This window comes from Schistocerca cancellata, chromosome 3, assembly GCF_023864275.1.
Source record: "Schistocerca cancellata isolate TAMUIC-IGC-003103 chromosome 3, iqSchCanc2.1, whole genome shotgun sequence".
NCBI classification, from domain to species: domain Eukaryota; kingdom Metazoa; phylum Arthropoda; class Insecta; order Orthoptera; family Acrididae; genus Schistocerca; species Schistocerca cancellata.
The window spans coordinates 923,914,106-923,930,392 of NC_064628.1; the positions used below are offsets into that span (position 1 = coordinate 923,914,106).

The 16,287-nt window shown below is 39.2% G+C and overlaps 1 protein-coding gene across 1 annotated transcript in view; it reads left to right on the forward strand.

The window, feature by feature from the left end:
- The first annotated feature begins 496 nt into the window (after positions 1–496).
- LOC126176004 (uncharacterized) overlaps positions 497–16,287 on the forward strand; it is a 53,012-nt gene continuing 37,221 nt past the window's right edge. The window contains exon 1 of the mRNA XM_049923122.1: positions 497–651. Coding sequence (XP_049779079.1) covers positions 567–651 — 85 coding nt within the window. The 5' untranslated portion in view covers positions 497–566. The remainder of the gene's footprint in view (positions 652–16,287) is intronic.

Below are 16,287 nucleotides of genomic sequence, written 5' to 3' on the forward strand. Positions count from 1 at the left end.
AATTAACTTTGAACGACTTTGTGTTGGCGAAATCTGTTTTCTAACTTCCTCGAAGTGGCAACGCTAAATGAAACTTTCTTAACCCGAGCTATGGAATCGGATTCGCAATCGGAGGGATGGTGGTTCAGATCCCTGTTCGGCCAACCGGATTCTGTGGTTACCCTGGTGCTTACGGCAAATGCCCGTGTGGTTCCTTTGAAAATGACACGGGCGATTTCCTTCCCCAACCCGAATTTGGCCTCCATCTGTAGGTCTATACTGACTCCGTCAACGCCACGTTAGGCGCTTAACTTTCACTCATTTAACTCTTCTGGAAAGCACAAAGCCGTGCGACTTGCGATGCGCTGCCCTCTTTCGCCGTAGTCGGCGCTGGCTGCTGGCTAGCGACTTAGTCACTGGCCTTCGAGAAGGACAAGTTGCGAGGGATAACGGGACCCGGTGAGTGGGGGTGGGGAGGAGAAATCCTTCGGCGAGCACGCCTCTTCCGCAGGTATGCAGTGTCGGAAAGTGGGTGACTGCAGCTGCTGCTACATTAGCCGCCTGCGTTATATGTCATAGTTCCCATTATGAAAATCTGCTACCGGGTAGGGGCAACGGAGTGTATTCTTCTTGTATTTATCGGCCTCCTCTTATTATCCGATTCCTGCGAAGGTAAGGCCAAAAGCACGATACCATGTGTTACTTATATTCTACCTGGACCGTACCTTTGAAATAGGAGGACAAATGAAGACGACAAATATGGGAAAGGAATAAGATATTTCTACGCGGATGGAACACTCATGCTGCACACTGTACACAGACAGTTAGGAAGTAAAGTGACACCAGTGGGTGACGTGAATTATTTGTCTGTGGTCTTAAATAAAAAGCGAGAGTAAACTCTCTGAGAGTAGTGGTGATGTGGGACACACATACCTTAACTCATTTAAAGCGCTCGACAATCGTGTTAGGAACACAGAAAAAACCGAGCACGTTGTGATTGAAGATCATCTCACAACTTTTTTATTTATTTATTTTTGTTCGGCGTGGAAACTCCTTTCTGCTGCTGGTATCAAAAATCAGATCTGGAATAAAACGATTCAACCCCCCAACTAAAAATAGGCATAAGATTAAAGATGAGGACGAGTAGTCCGGTAAATACCTCGGTTATTCGTATTTGCGCTAATGGCATTAAAATTTCAAAAGCTCCATCTAACAGATATTTTTTGAGAAGCAGTTTTTATTTATTTATTTATTTATTTATTTATTTATTTATTTGGTCCTGTTGATTACATAATATACAGCCAGTGTACAAGCAATATAGGCCAAGTCAATCGCAAATATACATCTCCAGAAAGTAAAATGAAGAAGAAATATCCGTGGAAATTACACAATTTTTTGATGTAACAATTGTTACTGAACAATTAACTTCAAATTACATCTGCTGTTATTACAGTTGTAACATACAGTAACTATTTGGGGTTTCTGCTTGTTACATTCTGCGCATAACAAATGAATTAAGTATACCAGCAAGTAAATTTTAAACAAAATTTTCTCAGTTTGTTTTGTTTTGGATTGAGTGCTATACTGGTAAATTCAATTTCAATCACTAATTTTTAGCATCAAAATTTAATCTATTTGCATATGAGACAGAAAATAAATGGCAGCTATTGTAACTGTTGTTTAAGCAGTATCTAATTCTAGCTCTTCATCTCTATTAATTAATTTGAAGCTACAGTTCTCAAAATGTCAAACATAATTTTAAGAACTACTGGCTCATACATTTTACGTGATAAAAGTGTGGTATACGGTAAATGGGCACATCACATTGTCATAGGAAACTGACATTATATAGTGGAAGCAGCTTTCTTTGCTCTAGAGAACAAGCAATGGAATTAGGGACTTTTGAGTTTGTGCTTTCTATTGTAGTGTGAAAGTCTTATGTTTGTCACTGATCTTAATTAAATGCATACCAATGTAGTCACCAGTCGACATTGATTATACACGGAAATAATTTTGCAAATATGACTTTTACTCTCAGAATGAAAGAAGAAACTGTTTTAAGGAAGGAGAACGTATTGAGCAGTCTGTGATAAAACTGTAGGATTTAGCACTAACATAAAATTATTTCGATTGCTATATCAGTTTTGTATTTGTGAAAGTTTATTTTTTTCATTACAGATATTACCATTCATCAGTCTTCATTAATTTGTTGCCCTTACAGTATTCAGCATTCTTTACGGGTAATATTTTCTGTTTCCTTGATTGTGTGCTCTCTGTTATTAATATAACCCCTCTTTACATTTTGTTATATATTTGCATTGCTTTTTAGTCTTGTTGTTGTTCTGGTCTTCATTTTGAAGGCTGGTGTAATGCAACGTTCCATGTTGTTCCATCCTGTACAAGCATCTTAATCTCAGCATAACTGTTGTGACCCACCACTTGTATTCTGGTTATTGTAGTCAAATCTTGGACCCCTCTCCCAATTTTTTTCTCCCAATACTTCCCTCCATTATCAAGTTTTTTATTCGTCAATTCTGAATGACGTATCCTGTCCACCGATCAGTATTTTTAGTCAAAAATTTCATTTTTTCCCAATTTCATTCATCCTTCCTTATTAATTAGCCAAGCTACCCATCTTATCCTCAGCATTCTTCTGTAGCATCACATTTCTAAAGATTCTGCTCTCCAATGAAAAATCCAGGATGAAGTGTAACAGTATTATGAAAAGGATAGTTGCTACTCACCATATAGTGCTGATGCTGAGTCACAGACAGGCACAACAAAGAGACTGTCAGAAAGTGAGTTCTCAAACGACTGGAATAGTTAGAAGTAGACAATATACACACACATACTCATGCAAACACAACTCACCTTTTGACCATGGTGTTTACTGTTCACATTTCACTTCCATATCTTCCAGTTTTCAGAAAGGCTTCCTAACATTTCAATTTATATTAAATTTTAACATAATACTCTGTTTCAGAAATGCTTTTCATGCTATTGCTAGTTCACATTTTTATTCTCCTTGTTGTAGTCACCATAAGTTATAACAAAACTCACCGACTAATTTCATAATCCCATTTCCTAATCAAATTTCCTCAGAATCCATTTATTTGATTTGATTACAACACATTACCCTAGTTTTACTTTTGTTGGCAGTCACCTTATACCCTCATTTCAAAAAACTATCCTTTCTGAATTACGATGTCATTGGCAAATCTCAAAGTTTTTGTTTCACCTCTCTGAACTTTTAAATCCTTTTCAGAATTTCTTCTTGGTTCCCTTCACAGCTTGCTCACTATACCAGTTGAGAAATATTGGAAATAGGCTGCAATCCTGTCTCACTGGATTAAAGTGCCATTGACTCTTGTATATAAGGAGGCCAAAGAACAGAGCTGCAATATTATGGACCAGTATCCATAACATTGGTGTGCTGCAGTATTCTTGGGCATATTTGAAGTTCAAGTACAAAAAATTTCCTTTAGACAGAAAAGCTTTTGTCCATAAATCAGGATGTATTTCAAAAGCATCAGTTGTACGAACTCAGCTTGCCCTTCTAGCACACCACAGGCGAAGGGCAACAGGCTGATTCCATATTCCTAGATTACCAGAAAGCATTTGACACAGTGCCTCATTGCAGACTTTTAACAAAAGTGCTAGCATATGGAACAAATTCCCAGCTGTGTGAGTGGCCCAAACACTTCTGAAATAATAGAGCCCAGTATGTTATTCTGGATGGTGTGCATTCATTAGAGACGAGGTTTTCATCAGAAGTGTCCCAGGGGTGTGTGGCAGTACGACTCTTGTTTATAGATGTAAATGATCTGAGGGATAGCATCAGCAGCAATCTGTGACTTGTGCTGATGACTTTGTAGTGTAAGCCAAAGTGTCAACATTGGGTGACGTAGACAGAATTTCTATTTGATGTGACGAATAGAAAATTGCTCGAAATTTAGAAAAATGTAAGATAATGCAAATGAGTAGGAGAGACGTTCCTGCAATGTTTGGAAACAGTATTAGTGGTTGCTGTTTGACAGTCATGTTGATTAAATACCTAGACATAACACAGCAAAGTGATAAGAAATGGAACAAGAACATAAGGTCAGTAATAGGGAAGATGAAGAGACAACTTTGGTTTATTGGGAGAATTTTACGAACCTGTAGCTGATCTATGAAGGAGACTGCATAAAGAATGCTAGTGCACCCCATTCTTTAGTACTACATGAATGTTTACAATCCTCACCAGGTCAGATGAAAGGGAAACATCATAGCTATTCAGAGGCACGCTGCTGTATTTGTTATCACCTGCAAGTGTTACAGAGATGCTTTATGAACTCAGTTGGGAGTCCCTAGAGAGAAGACAACATTCTTTTTGGAAAAGACTATTGTAAAAATTTAGAGCACCTACATTTGGAACTGACTCCAGAACAATTCTTCTGCTGTCAACATACATTTTGCATAAGGTCTGCAAAGACAAGCTAAGAGAAATTGGGGCTCATATGGAGGCATATAGGCAGATGTTTTCCTGTCACTACATTTGCAGGTGGAACAGAGATGGGAATGATTGGCAGTGGTACAAGTTACCCTCCAACATGCACCATATAGTGGTTTGCAGACTATGACTGTAGGTATAGATATGTTCCATATCATCTTCATCAACTTACTCTGCAGTTTTTGATTACATTGTCTTCAAATGTCGGGAAATATTGTACAGTTTAAAATTTGGTTTTGAAATCTCTGTCTCACCATTATATAATCAATTTAAAACATTTCAGAATTTCCAGCTCTCCTTCGTGGCGTTTCTTAAATCAAGTACAGGGCGTTTATAAATGAATGGTGTGGTTTTAAAAATTAATACTATATCAGTTTATTACTTTTTACTGGCAAACCTAACAGCATAAGCAGCAGCAAATGTCTGAGTTTTTGATGCATTAATCACAATCCTTCATTATGTGTAGCCTTGGTCACACAACAAACATCTACACAGTAATCAAATTCTTCCCAACCTCGATGTAGCATGTCCTCTGTGACAGTCTGTAGTCAAGCTGTATCTGATCACACACTTCCTCAAGGGAAACAGGTATTGCAGCACACAAAACCAGTATTTCACAAATCCTCGCAGAAAGAAATCGCAGGGTATTAAATCTAGTGAATGAGGTGACCCGGGGAAAAGGCTGATGTCTGTTTTTGCAGCACATCTATTCAGCTTTGGTGAGGAATACAATTAAGAAGCTCTTGTACATCCTGAAAATGGGATGGAGAACTCTCCAGTGTCAAAATGTAATCACCATAACTGGAGTTTGGATAGGGTAACAACCAGGTTTCTAACATCTCTAGAAATGAATTACCCGTGCACTTTCTTGTGTGACACCACACAGAACATATTTACTTTTGGGCAGTCAGATTGACGCTTTATCAGTGTATGAGGTTTCTCGCATCCCCAGATACGGACATTGTGTGTGTTCACCTTGCCACTTACATGGAAAGTGGCTTCACTGCAAGAGATGAGTCTTTTTACTAAATCACTGTCCTCCATTTTTAACTGCAGCTCTTCACAGAAGTCGTGCCTGTTAGTGTAAGGGTCTGTAATAATCTCTCTTTGTACCGTTTAAAACATAGCCACTCACGCAACACCTTCTACACCATAATCTTTGGCATAACCAATTCCCTCCTTGCTTTACTAAGTGACTTGTGAGGACTTCGGTGAAACACCATGACCTGTCTTTCAGCGTTTGCATCAGACACAAGGATTGAGCCAGGACTGTTCCCCATACAAAGGCATCTGGTTTCCACCAACTGTTGGAACAACCTATCTATGTTATCCTTGTGTGGTGGGTCTTTCATAAACTGTGCACAAAACTCATGCTGCGCCGTAACCATAGATCTGGACACCTCAAAACAAAGCTCACAGAAAGCCTTTTCCTGTTGAGATGCCTTCTTGGAAACAGATGCTACACCTGTGCAATAAGAATGGCAAGCGAACAGTGGGCAGCAAAACAAAATTTGGACAGTTGCTTATGTTGTAGGTTTTGCCCATATGAAGTGATAAATTGATTTATTATTAATTTTTAAAACTGCAACATTAATTATAGACATCCTGTATTAGCAGTGATTAAATTGTTTGATCTATGGAGCTAGTAGGCATGTAACTTGTGCTACTGTTGTAGGTGTTGGTTTTGTGTCTTGATGGCTATAATGCATTCACTGTGCTGGTCATAGTGACTTGCTTGTACTGCTATTTTCTTATTCATTATTAGACCTGGGTCTACTCTTGCATTGCCCTTATTTGATTTTATCTTGATAATCCTGTGCTCACCTGACCTGAAACCCTATTCTTCCTACCATCACACTTCACTAATTACCACTGTATCTATCTTTACTGTATCCTTTTCTCTTTTTAAATTCTATAATATGATAAAGATATCTGACAGCCACACTCTGGCCCATAGAACACCTGATTTGTTTTTCCTGATGACAAGTCTTGTGTAGATCTTGCCAGAAGATCCAAATGGGGGACTACTTTATGCAAGAGGATGACAACATAATTAAATGATACAGTAGAACTGCATTTCATTAGGAAATGTGACTGTAGTTCTTTTAGTAAGTTGGTTAATGTTACAAGCCCAGATCAATCATTTAGACTGTGCTGCTTGCAAGTACTAAAGAGGCTGCTGTCCCTGTTCAGGAACCATAGGTTGAGATGTGACCTCACCACAACCTTCTGATGCAGGTATGGTGGCGTTGTCTGCATTGTTGAGCCACACGACCCACCTCACTGTGGCAGATCCATGGCTCTTGGGATTCTGTTAAGTTAGTAGTGATAAATTCTGTTGGTGATGAATGATAACTATTTATTATTTTTATGCAGCAGTTTTTTCATTCATTCAGACATTACTTTCCATAAAGCCCAGCGTGAGGGAGCTCCTGCAGAGTCAAATTATACAGTAAAATCCTAAAGTCGTCAGTGCATGCTCCTGCTGCAAAGTATACTAACAACATGTTGTGATTACTACTGATCTACTCACTCAGATAATAATGTGAAATGTGATTACTATATACACAGAAGCGCCAAAGAAACTGGTATAGGCATGCATATTCAAATACAAAGATATGTAAACAGACAGAATAAGGCGCTGTGGTCAGCAGCACCTATATAAGACAACTAGTGTCTGGTACAGTTGTTAAATCCATTACTGGTGCTACAAAGGCAGGTTATCAAGATTTAAGTGAGTTTGAACAAGATGTTATAGTTGGCGCACAAGCGGTGGGACATAGCATCAAGGTAGTGATGAAGTGGAGGTTTTCCTGTATGACCTTTCTCATGAGTGTACCAGGAATATCAGGAATCCGGTAAAACATCAAATCTCCGACATTGCTGCAACCAGAAAAAGATCCTGCAAGAACGGGATGAACGACGGCTGAAGAGGATCGTTCAGTGCGACAGAAATGCAACTCTTTTGCAGACTGCTGCAGATTTCAATGCTGGGCCATCAACAAGTGTCAGTGCACAAACCATCCAACGAAACATCATCAGTGTAGGTTTTCAGAGCAGAAGGCCCACTCATGCACTCTTGATGACTGTATGACACAAAGCTTTACATCTCACCTCAGCCCATCAACACCGACAATGGACTTTTGATGACTGGAAACATGTTGCCTGATCGGATGAGTCTCGTTTGAAATTGTATCAAGCAGAAGAACGTGTACGAGTATGGAAAAAACCACATGAGTCCATGGATCCAGCATGTCAGCAGGGGACTGTTCAAGCTGGTGGAGGCTCTGTAATGTTGTGGGGCATGTGCAGCTGAAGTTATATGGGAGGCCTGATATGTCTAAATATAACTCTGGCAGGTGACACATACATAAGCATCGTGTCTAATTACTTGCATCCATTCATGTCCATTGTGCCTTCTGACAGACTTGGGCAATTCCAGCAGGACAATGTGACACCCCACACATCCAGAATTGCTACAAAGCAGCTCCAGGAACACTTTTCTGAGTTTAAACACCTTCGCTGGCCACCAAGTTCCCCAGACATGAACATTATTGAGCATATCTGGGATGCCCTGCAATGTGCTGTTCACAAGAGATCTCCACCCTCTCACACTCTTATGGATTTATGGACAGCCCTGCAGGACTCATGGTGTCAATTCCCTCCAGCACTACTTCAGACATTAATCAAGTACATGCCACGTCGTGTTGCAGCACTTCTGTGTGCTTGTGGGGGCCCCACACAATATTAGGCAGGTGTACCAGTTTCTTTGGCTCTTCATCGTATGTGTGTATATGTGTTATCAGAAAGGCTATTTAAAAAATTAATAGCTCCATCTGTTATACTAGTCAGGTGCTGTTCTTACCTGATACGTAAAACAAAGCATTTACATTACGATGGATACTGTCAGCTATCTATACAGACGTACTGACAGTGTGTGATAGAAACATTAGACTTACACAGATTGTATGGTACATCCCCAAGTCCAAATATTGTGATAAATTGTAGAAGGAGTGGGTGTTGAGCTTGCTTTCACTCATTTTTGGATATCTGGAAATTTTCAATATACTGCCTGGTGTCTACTGTAATTTATTGCAGCCTTTTGCACCAAGATATAAAAATCCATCCAGAACCCTTGATTTGAACGCACAGTCACGGGCACTGCACAATTTATCCTAAATTCACTCTTGTTATTAGCCTCAATTACCATTAGGGAATATATGTATTGACACCTATGTGCAAGGACCCCTAGGTCCTAAGGAGTTTTCTCTAAGATATCTCGTTATCAGCTTTCACAAAATATTCTAACTGCATGCTTCTTTAGAAGAAATACAGTTTTGACCTTAGCTGCATTGCCCCTGAAGATTATGCCAAATGACAGTGTTGAGTAGAAGTATGCTAATACTCCACTCTGCAGGTCAGCACATTGAGAGATACTTCTAGTACAATACTTATAATAACATTATGAATTAAGACAGAGTGCTACTGACAACATATAGAAGGCAGACAGGCACAATGAAAAGACTGCGGAACATTTAAGCTTTCAGAACAAAAAGTCTTTGCTCAGAAATAGAAAACACACACACATTCACAGAAGCACAACTCTCACACACACATGGCCACTGTCTTGGCCATTGTGGCCTTACTGCTGTGAGCTGTGCTTGTGAGAATGTGTGTTTGTTTTCTATTTCTGAGCAAAGACTTTTTGGTCTGAAAGCTTAAAGGTTCAGCAGTCTTTTCAGTGTGCTTGTCTGTGACTCACTGACTCCTCTTTGTGGTGAGTAGCAATCTATACTTTTCATATTATTGTTTTTATTCTATCCTGGACATTTCCTAAGAATTGTATGAGGCATCTGGTATCAAAATGGAACAAGTCACTGAAGGCATGTTTTTAGTATGAATGAAAAACCTCTAGCGACAAAATCAGTAATGGATTTTGTTAAATCTGATTCATAATGCCCCCCCCCCCCCCCCCCCCCCCCCGTCACCAACCTGCACCCTCCTTTCTCTCTCTCTCTCTCTCTTTTTTTTTATTAGTGATTTGTGTTGCAATTTTATATAATTTTACGCTTTTTAAAATAAAAATGCATCCTTTTTAAATTCCAAAATCTTGTGAAAAAAGCACATAAATTAAAATAAAGTGACATTGTAATTACTTTTCTTTATAACAATTTAAAAAAAGCATCTCTATGTAAATTGAATAATAGCATGTCAAGACAAACATTAGAAAACTGAGGAGAATACAAAATAAGATTTCTCTCACAAAAAGTTTGTAGTTCACGTAGATTTTGAACACAATAAAAAAATGGAGTGCAAATTATGCTAAAAGAATCACTATTATGATAGACACTGATTACATAAACTGAGAAATATTGTTATTTTACGTCTTCAATCTGCCCTCATTTAGATTACAATGTACAAATGAAATATTAAGACTTCAAATAATATACAGTATACTCGACTTGTTCTACATCTCGGAAGGCTTCTGTTTTATGACGTGATTGACAGAACGTGATGTGTGAATGAATGAATGAACAAATTGGCTGCATACAACAATATTTCCTTTCTATCTGAATTCTTTACATTATTTGCACAAAATCTCATCATACAGCTGCAATGTGCACACTTTTGATGTCCCACAACAGGACTTGGACACTTGTCAGTGATGTAATGTGAGGTGTACCAAGAAGCTGGCAATGGGGCACAAGTGACAGTCATTGTGAGTGGTGCCCTTCTTATGATGTCAACAAAATGTCAGTAGGGGGTGTGATGCCCTCATACTGCAGTACAGGGCACACAAGAACTCACTGTACCACGTATCGGGCCTCGTATCGGGACTAGTACCTTCTGCAAGTCGGCAGTGGGCTGTGGTACCAGTGTTAGGACTGCAGTCCTTTGGTGTAAAGGATCCTATACGTAGCCAGGAAATAAGCTGGGCCACACTAAACATGTGGTGCCTGGAGGTGCTTCTCATCCTAGACTTATCATCTGATAGATGGAACTCGTGATGTTGCTGTGGTTTCCACTCCAAAGACTTGTTTTGATGCATCTCTCCATACTACTCTATACTTTGCAAGCTCCTTCACAGCATAATTACTGCAACCTACATCCTCTTGAACATGCTTATTATTGTAAAGCCAGGAGGTCTCTCTACTGTTTCTACCCCTCTCCACCCCTTCCACACTTACCTGCATTACTAACATAACTATTTCTTGATGTCTCAGGCTGCACTCCACCTTCAGTGGGACATCAAAAGTGTGCACACTGCAGCCGTATGATGAGATTTCGTGCAAATAATGTAAAGAATTCAGATAGAAAGGAAATATCGTTGTATGCAGCCAATTTGCTCATTCATTCATTCACACATCACATTCTGTCAATCACGTCATGAAGCTCTTCCCATTTTGGTGTGGTACCTCTTCATTAGTTTGTGTATCTACCCAAGGAATTTCAGGATTCTTCTGTGACATTGTATTTCAGAAGTTTATGTTCTGTTCTTGTGTGTACTGTGTATCACCGACATTTTGCTTTCATGCACTTTGTGGAAACTCATTCTAGCACTTTAATTTATACTTTGTGTTAACAAATTTCTCGGTTTCAAAAACACTTTTTGTGGTGTTGCCAGTGTGAATTTTATATTATCTTTATTTTGGCAATTTTGCTCCTCAAATAGCAAAACCCATCTGTTACTTTTAGTTAACTGCTAGTGAAATTGATTAATTTGACTACATCCCATTGCCCTAGTTTTATGTTTGTTGATAAGTATGTTATAATCTGTTTTCAAGACACTGCCCTTTACATTCAATTGATCTCCCAAGTCCTTTTCAATACACTGTCCTTTCCATTCAACATCTCCAAGTCCTTTACTGTGTCTGATAGAATGCCATCAACAAACCTCAAAGCAACATTGTCAAAAGCTTCCTCTAAATTACAAATGTTGTAAAGATGGGTATATGCCTTTTTTCAACCTATCTTCTAATATAAATAATAGTATCATACTGCTTTGCATGCTCCTGATTTTCTCTAAACCCTGAACTGTTTTTCCCCAAGACAGCTTCTGGCAGTATTCATCTGCCTGTAGATATTTTTTGTTAGTATTTTTCAACTGTTATTCAGAAACTGATGGGCCCCTAATCCTCTGTTGCTCACACTTGTCGGTGTCCACCTTCCTTGGTATTGGGAGTAAGTCCAGGGGTATTTCACCTTTCCTATATGTTGTACATGCTGGGTGGAACAGTTTTTTTTCTCGTAAGTTGTTCCAGGGTCAATAGTAATTCTGAGGCAATGTCATGTAATTCACATTTGTCATTTTGACTTATGTCTTTCAGTGCTCTGTCAAATTATTCTTGCTTTATCGTATTCCCCATCACACTTTCATCCCCTTCTTCCCTTTCCTTAATATTGTCTTCAGGTTTGTAGCCTTTCTATATATTCTTTCAACCTTTCATTCTTTGCTTATAACTGGCCTATCAATGAGCAACTGATGATATTTATAGAGATCCTTCTCATTTCTCCAAAAAAATTCTTTAATATTGCATGTGCAACCAGCATCTTTACCGTATGCAGCATGTGTCTTTCCTATATTCATGCATACTTTTACCACCTTTCATTTCTCTTCTAGCCCTCCCTAATTTGCCATTTTGCACTTTCTGTCACTTCCATTTACTTAGTTAAACATTCCATGTGGTAAAAATATATCTAAAAACAAAGATGCTGTAACTTACCAAACGAAAGCATTGGTATGTTGATAGAGACAATAAACACCCAAACACACACACAAATTTCAAGCTTTCGCAACCCAAGGTTGTTTCATCAGGAAAGAGGATAAGGAGAGGGAAAGATGAAGGGATGTGGGTTTTAAGGGAGAGGGTAAGGAGTCATTCCAATCCCAGTAGCGGAAAGACTTACCTTAGGGGGAAAAAAGGACAGGTATACACTCGCGCGCGCACACACACACACACACACACACACACACACACACACACATCCATTCCCTATAAGGTAAGTCTTTCCGCTACTTGGATTGGAATGACTCCTTACCCTCTCCCTTAAAACACACATCCTTTTGTCTTTCCCTCTCCTTCCCACTTTCCTGATGAAGCAACCGTTGGTTGCGAAAGCTTGAATTTTGTGTGTGTCTTTGTGTTTGTTTGTGTGTCTATCAACATGCCAACGCTTTCGTTTGGTAAGTTACATCATCTTTGTTTTTAGATATATTTTCTATTTAGATATATTTTGTAAAAACAAAGATCATGTAACTTACCAAATGAAATATATAATAGAGGGAAACATTCCACGTGGGAAAAATATATCTAAAAACATAGATGATGTAACTTACCCAACGAAAACATTGGTATGTTGATAGAGACACTAACAAACACAAATACACACACAAAATTCAAGCTTTCACAACCCACAGTTGCTTCATCAGCAAAGAGGGAAGGAGAGGGAAAGACGAAAGGCTGTGGGTTTTAAGGGACAGGGTAAGGAGTTATTCCAATCCCGGGAGCAGAAAGACTTACCTTAGGGGGAAAAAGGGACAGTATATATATCCAGAGACAGTATTAATTATGTGGGGGTTGTTCAGAGTAAATATCATTTAAAAACGCATGTGAAATGTAGTTCAAAGATCTTCTAAAAATTTTTGTGCTAAAATCTTCTATAAAATTGTAGAGTCGACTTGTAGCTGCTAAACGTCATTTATTGAGAATTCAAGTTACAACTGATTGTGCAATAATGATTTGCATTTTCAGGTTAATGTACAACAACTTACGTACAGATTAGAGGCCGTTAAGTGCAAACACTAATATCGCTTGCTATAGAAGAGATAAAAAGTACTCACTTGGCTGGATTACATGAAGCCATTAAACAAATATGTACATCAGTAACATTTGTGGGCTCACACATAGTTAAAATACATAAATGTAATATTCTTTTGTTGTGTAACATTCTCTGTTTGTGTAGTGTACGTCACTTTCCTCCCCCCATGAACCATGGACCTTGCCATTGGTGGGGAGGCTTGCGTGCCTCAACGATACAGATAGCCGTACCGTAGGTGCAACCACAACGGAGGGGTATCTGTTGAGAGACCAGACAAATGTGTGGTTCCTGAAGAGGGGCAGCAGCCTTTTCAGTAGTTGCAGGGGCAACAGTCTGGATGATTGACTGATCTGGCCTTGTAACACTAACCAAAACGGCCTTGCTGTGCTGGTACTGCAAACAGCTGAAAGCAAGGGGAAACTACAGATGTAATTTTTCCCGAGGGCATGCAGCTTTACTGTATGGTTAAATGATGATGGCATCCTCTTGGGTAAAATATTCTGGAGGTAAAATAGTCCCCCATTCGGATCTCCGGGCGGGGACTACTCAAGAGGACGTCGTTATCAGGAGAAAGAAAACTGGCATTCTACGGATCGGAGCATGGAATGTAAGATCTCTTAATCGGGCAGGTAGGTTAGAAAATTTAAAAAGGGAAATGGATAGGTTAAAGTTAGATATAGTGGGAATTAGTGAAGTTCGGTGGCAGGAGGAACAAGACTTCTGGTCAGGTGAATACAGGGTTATAAATACAAAATCAGATAGGGGTAATGCAGGAGTAGGTTTAATAATGAATAAAAAAATAGGAGTGCGGGTAAGCTACTACAAACAGCATAGTGAATGCATTATAGTGGCCAAGATAGACATGAAGCCCATGCCTACTACAGTAGTACAAGTTTATATGTCAACAAGCTCTGCAGATGACGAAGAAATTGAAGAAATGTATGATGAGATAAAAGAAATTATCCAGGTAGTGAAGGGAGACGAAAATTTAATAGTCATTGGTGACTGGGATTCGACAGTAGGAAAAGGGAGAGAAGGAAACATAGTAGGTGAATATGGCTTGGGGCTAAGAAATGAGAGGAAGCCGTCTGGTAGAATGTTGCACAGAGCACAACTTAATCATAGCTAACAGTTGGTTCAAGAATCATAAAAGAAGGTTGTATACATGGAAGAATCCTGCAGACACTAAAAGGTATCAGATAGATTATATAATGGTAAGACAGAGATTTAGGAACCAGGTTTTAAATTGTAGGACATTTCCAGGGGCAGATGTGGACTCTGACCACAATCTGTTGGTTATGAACTGTAGATTAAAACTGAAGAAATTGCAAAAAGGTGGGAATTTAAGGAGATGGGACCTGGATAAACTGACTAAACCAGAGGTTGTACAGAGTTTCAGGGACAGCATAAGGGAACAATTGACAGGAATGGGGGAAAGAAACACAGTAGAAGAAGAATGGGTAGCTCTGAGGGATGAAGTAGTGAAGGCAGTAGAGGATCAAGTAGGTAAAAAGACGAGGGCTAATAGAAATCCTTGGGTAACAGAAGAAATATTGAAGAAATATTGATGAAATGAGAAAATATGAAAATGCAGTAAATGAAGCAGGCAAAAAGGAATACAAACGTCTCAAAAATGAGATCGACAGGAAGTGCAAAATGGCTAAGCAGGCATGGCTAGAAGACAAATGTAATGATGTAGAGCCTTATCTCACTAGGGGTAAGATAGATACAGCCTACAGGAAAATTAAAGCGACCTTTGGATAAAAGAGAGCCACTTGTATGAATATCAAGAGCTCAGATGGAAACCCAGTTCTAAGCAAAGAGGGGAAAGTGGAAAGGTGGAAGGAGTATATAGAGGGTCTATACAAGGGCGATGTACTTGAGGACAATATTATGGAAATGGAAGAGGATGTAGATGAAGATGAATTGGGAGATACGATACTGCGTGAAGAGTTTGACAGAGCACTGAAAGACCTGAGTCGAAACAAGGCCCTGGGAGTAGACAACATTCCATTGGAACTACTGACGGCCTTGGGAGAGCCAGTTCTGACAAAACTCTACCATCTGGTGAGCAAGATGTATGAGACAGGCGAAATACCCTCAGACTTCAAGAAGAATATAGTAATTCCAATCCCAAAGAAAGCAGGTGTTGACAGATGTGAAAATTACCGAACTATCAGTTTAATAAGCCACTGCTGCAAAATACTAACCCGAATTATTTACAGACGAATGGAAAAACTGGTAGAAGCTGACCTCAGGGAAGATCAGTTTGGATTCCGTAGAAATGTTGGAACACGTGAGGCAATACTGACCTTACGACTTGTCTTAGAAGAAAGATTAAGGAAAGGCAAACCTACATTTCTAGCATTTGTAGACTTAAAGAAAGCTTTTGACAATGTTGATTGGAATAGTGTCTTTCAAATTCTAAAGGTGGCAGGGGTAAAATACAGGGAGCGAAAGGCTATTTACAATTTATACAGAAACCAGACGGCAGTTATAAGAGTCGAGGGGCATGAAAGGGAAGCAGTGGTTGGGAAGGGAGTGAGACAGGGTTGTAGCCTCTCTCCGATGTTATTCAATCTGTATATTGAGCAAGCAGTAACGGAAACAAAAGAAAAATTTGGAGTAGGTATTAAAATCCAGGGAGAAGAAATAAAAACTTTGAGGTTCGCCGATGACATTGTAATTCTGTCAGAGACAGCAAAGGACTTGGAAGAGCAGTTGAACAGAATGGATGGTGTCTTGAAGGGAGGATATAAGATGAACTTCAACAAAAGCAAAACGAGGATAATGGAATGTAGTCGAATTAAGTCGGGTGATGCTGAGGGAATTAGGTTAGAAAATGAGACACTTAAAGTAGTAAAGGAGTTTTGCTATTTGGGGAGCAAAGTATCTGATGATGTTCGAAGTAGAGAGGATATAAAATGTAGACTGGCAATGGCAAGGAAAGCGATTCTGAAGAAGAGAAATTTGTTAACATCGAGTATAGATTTAAG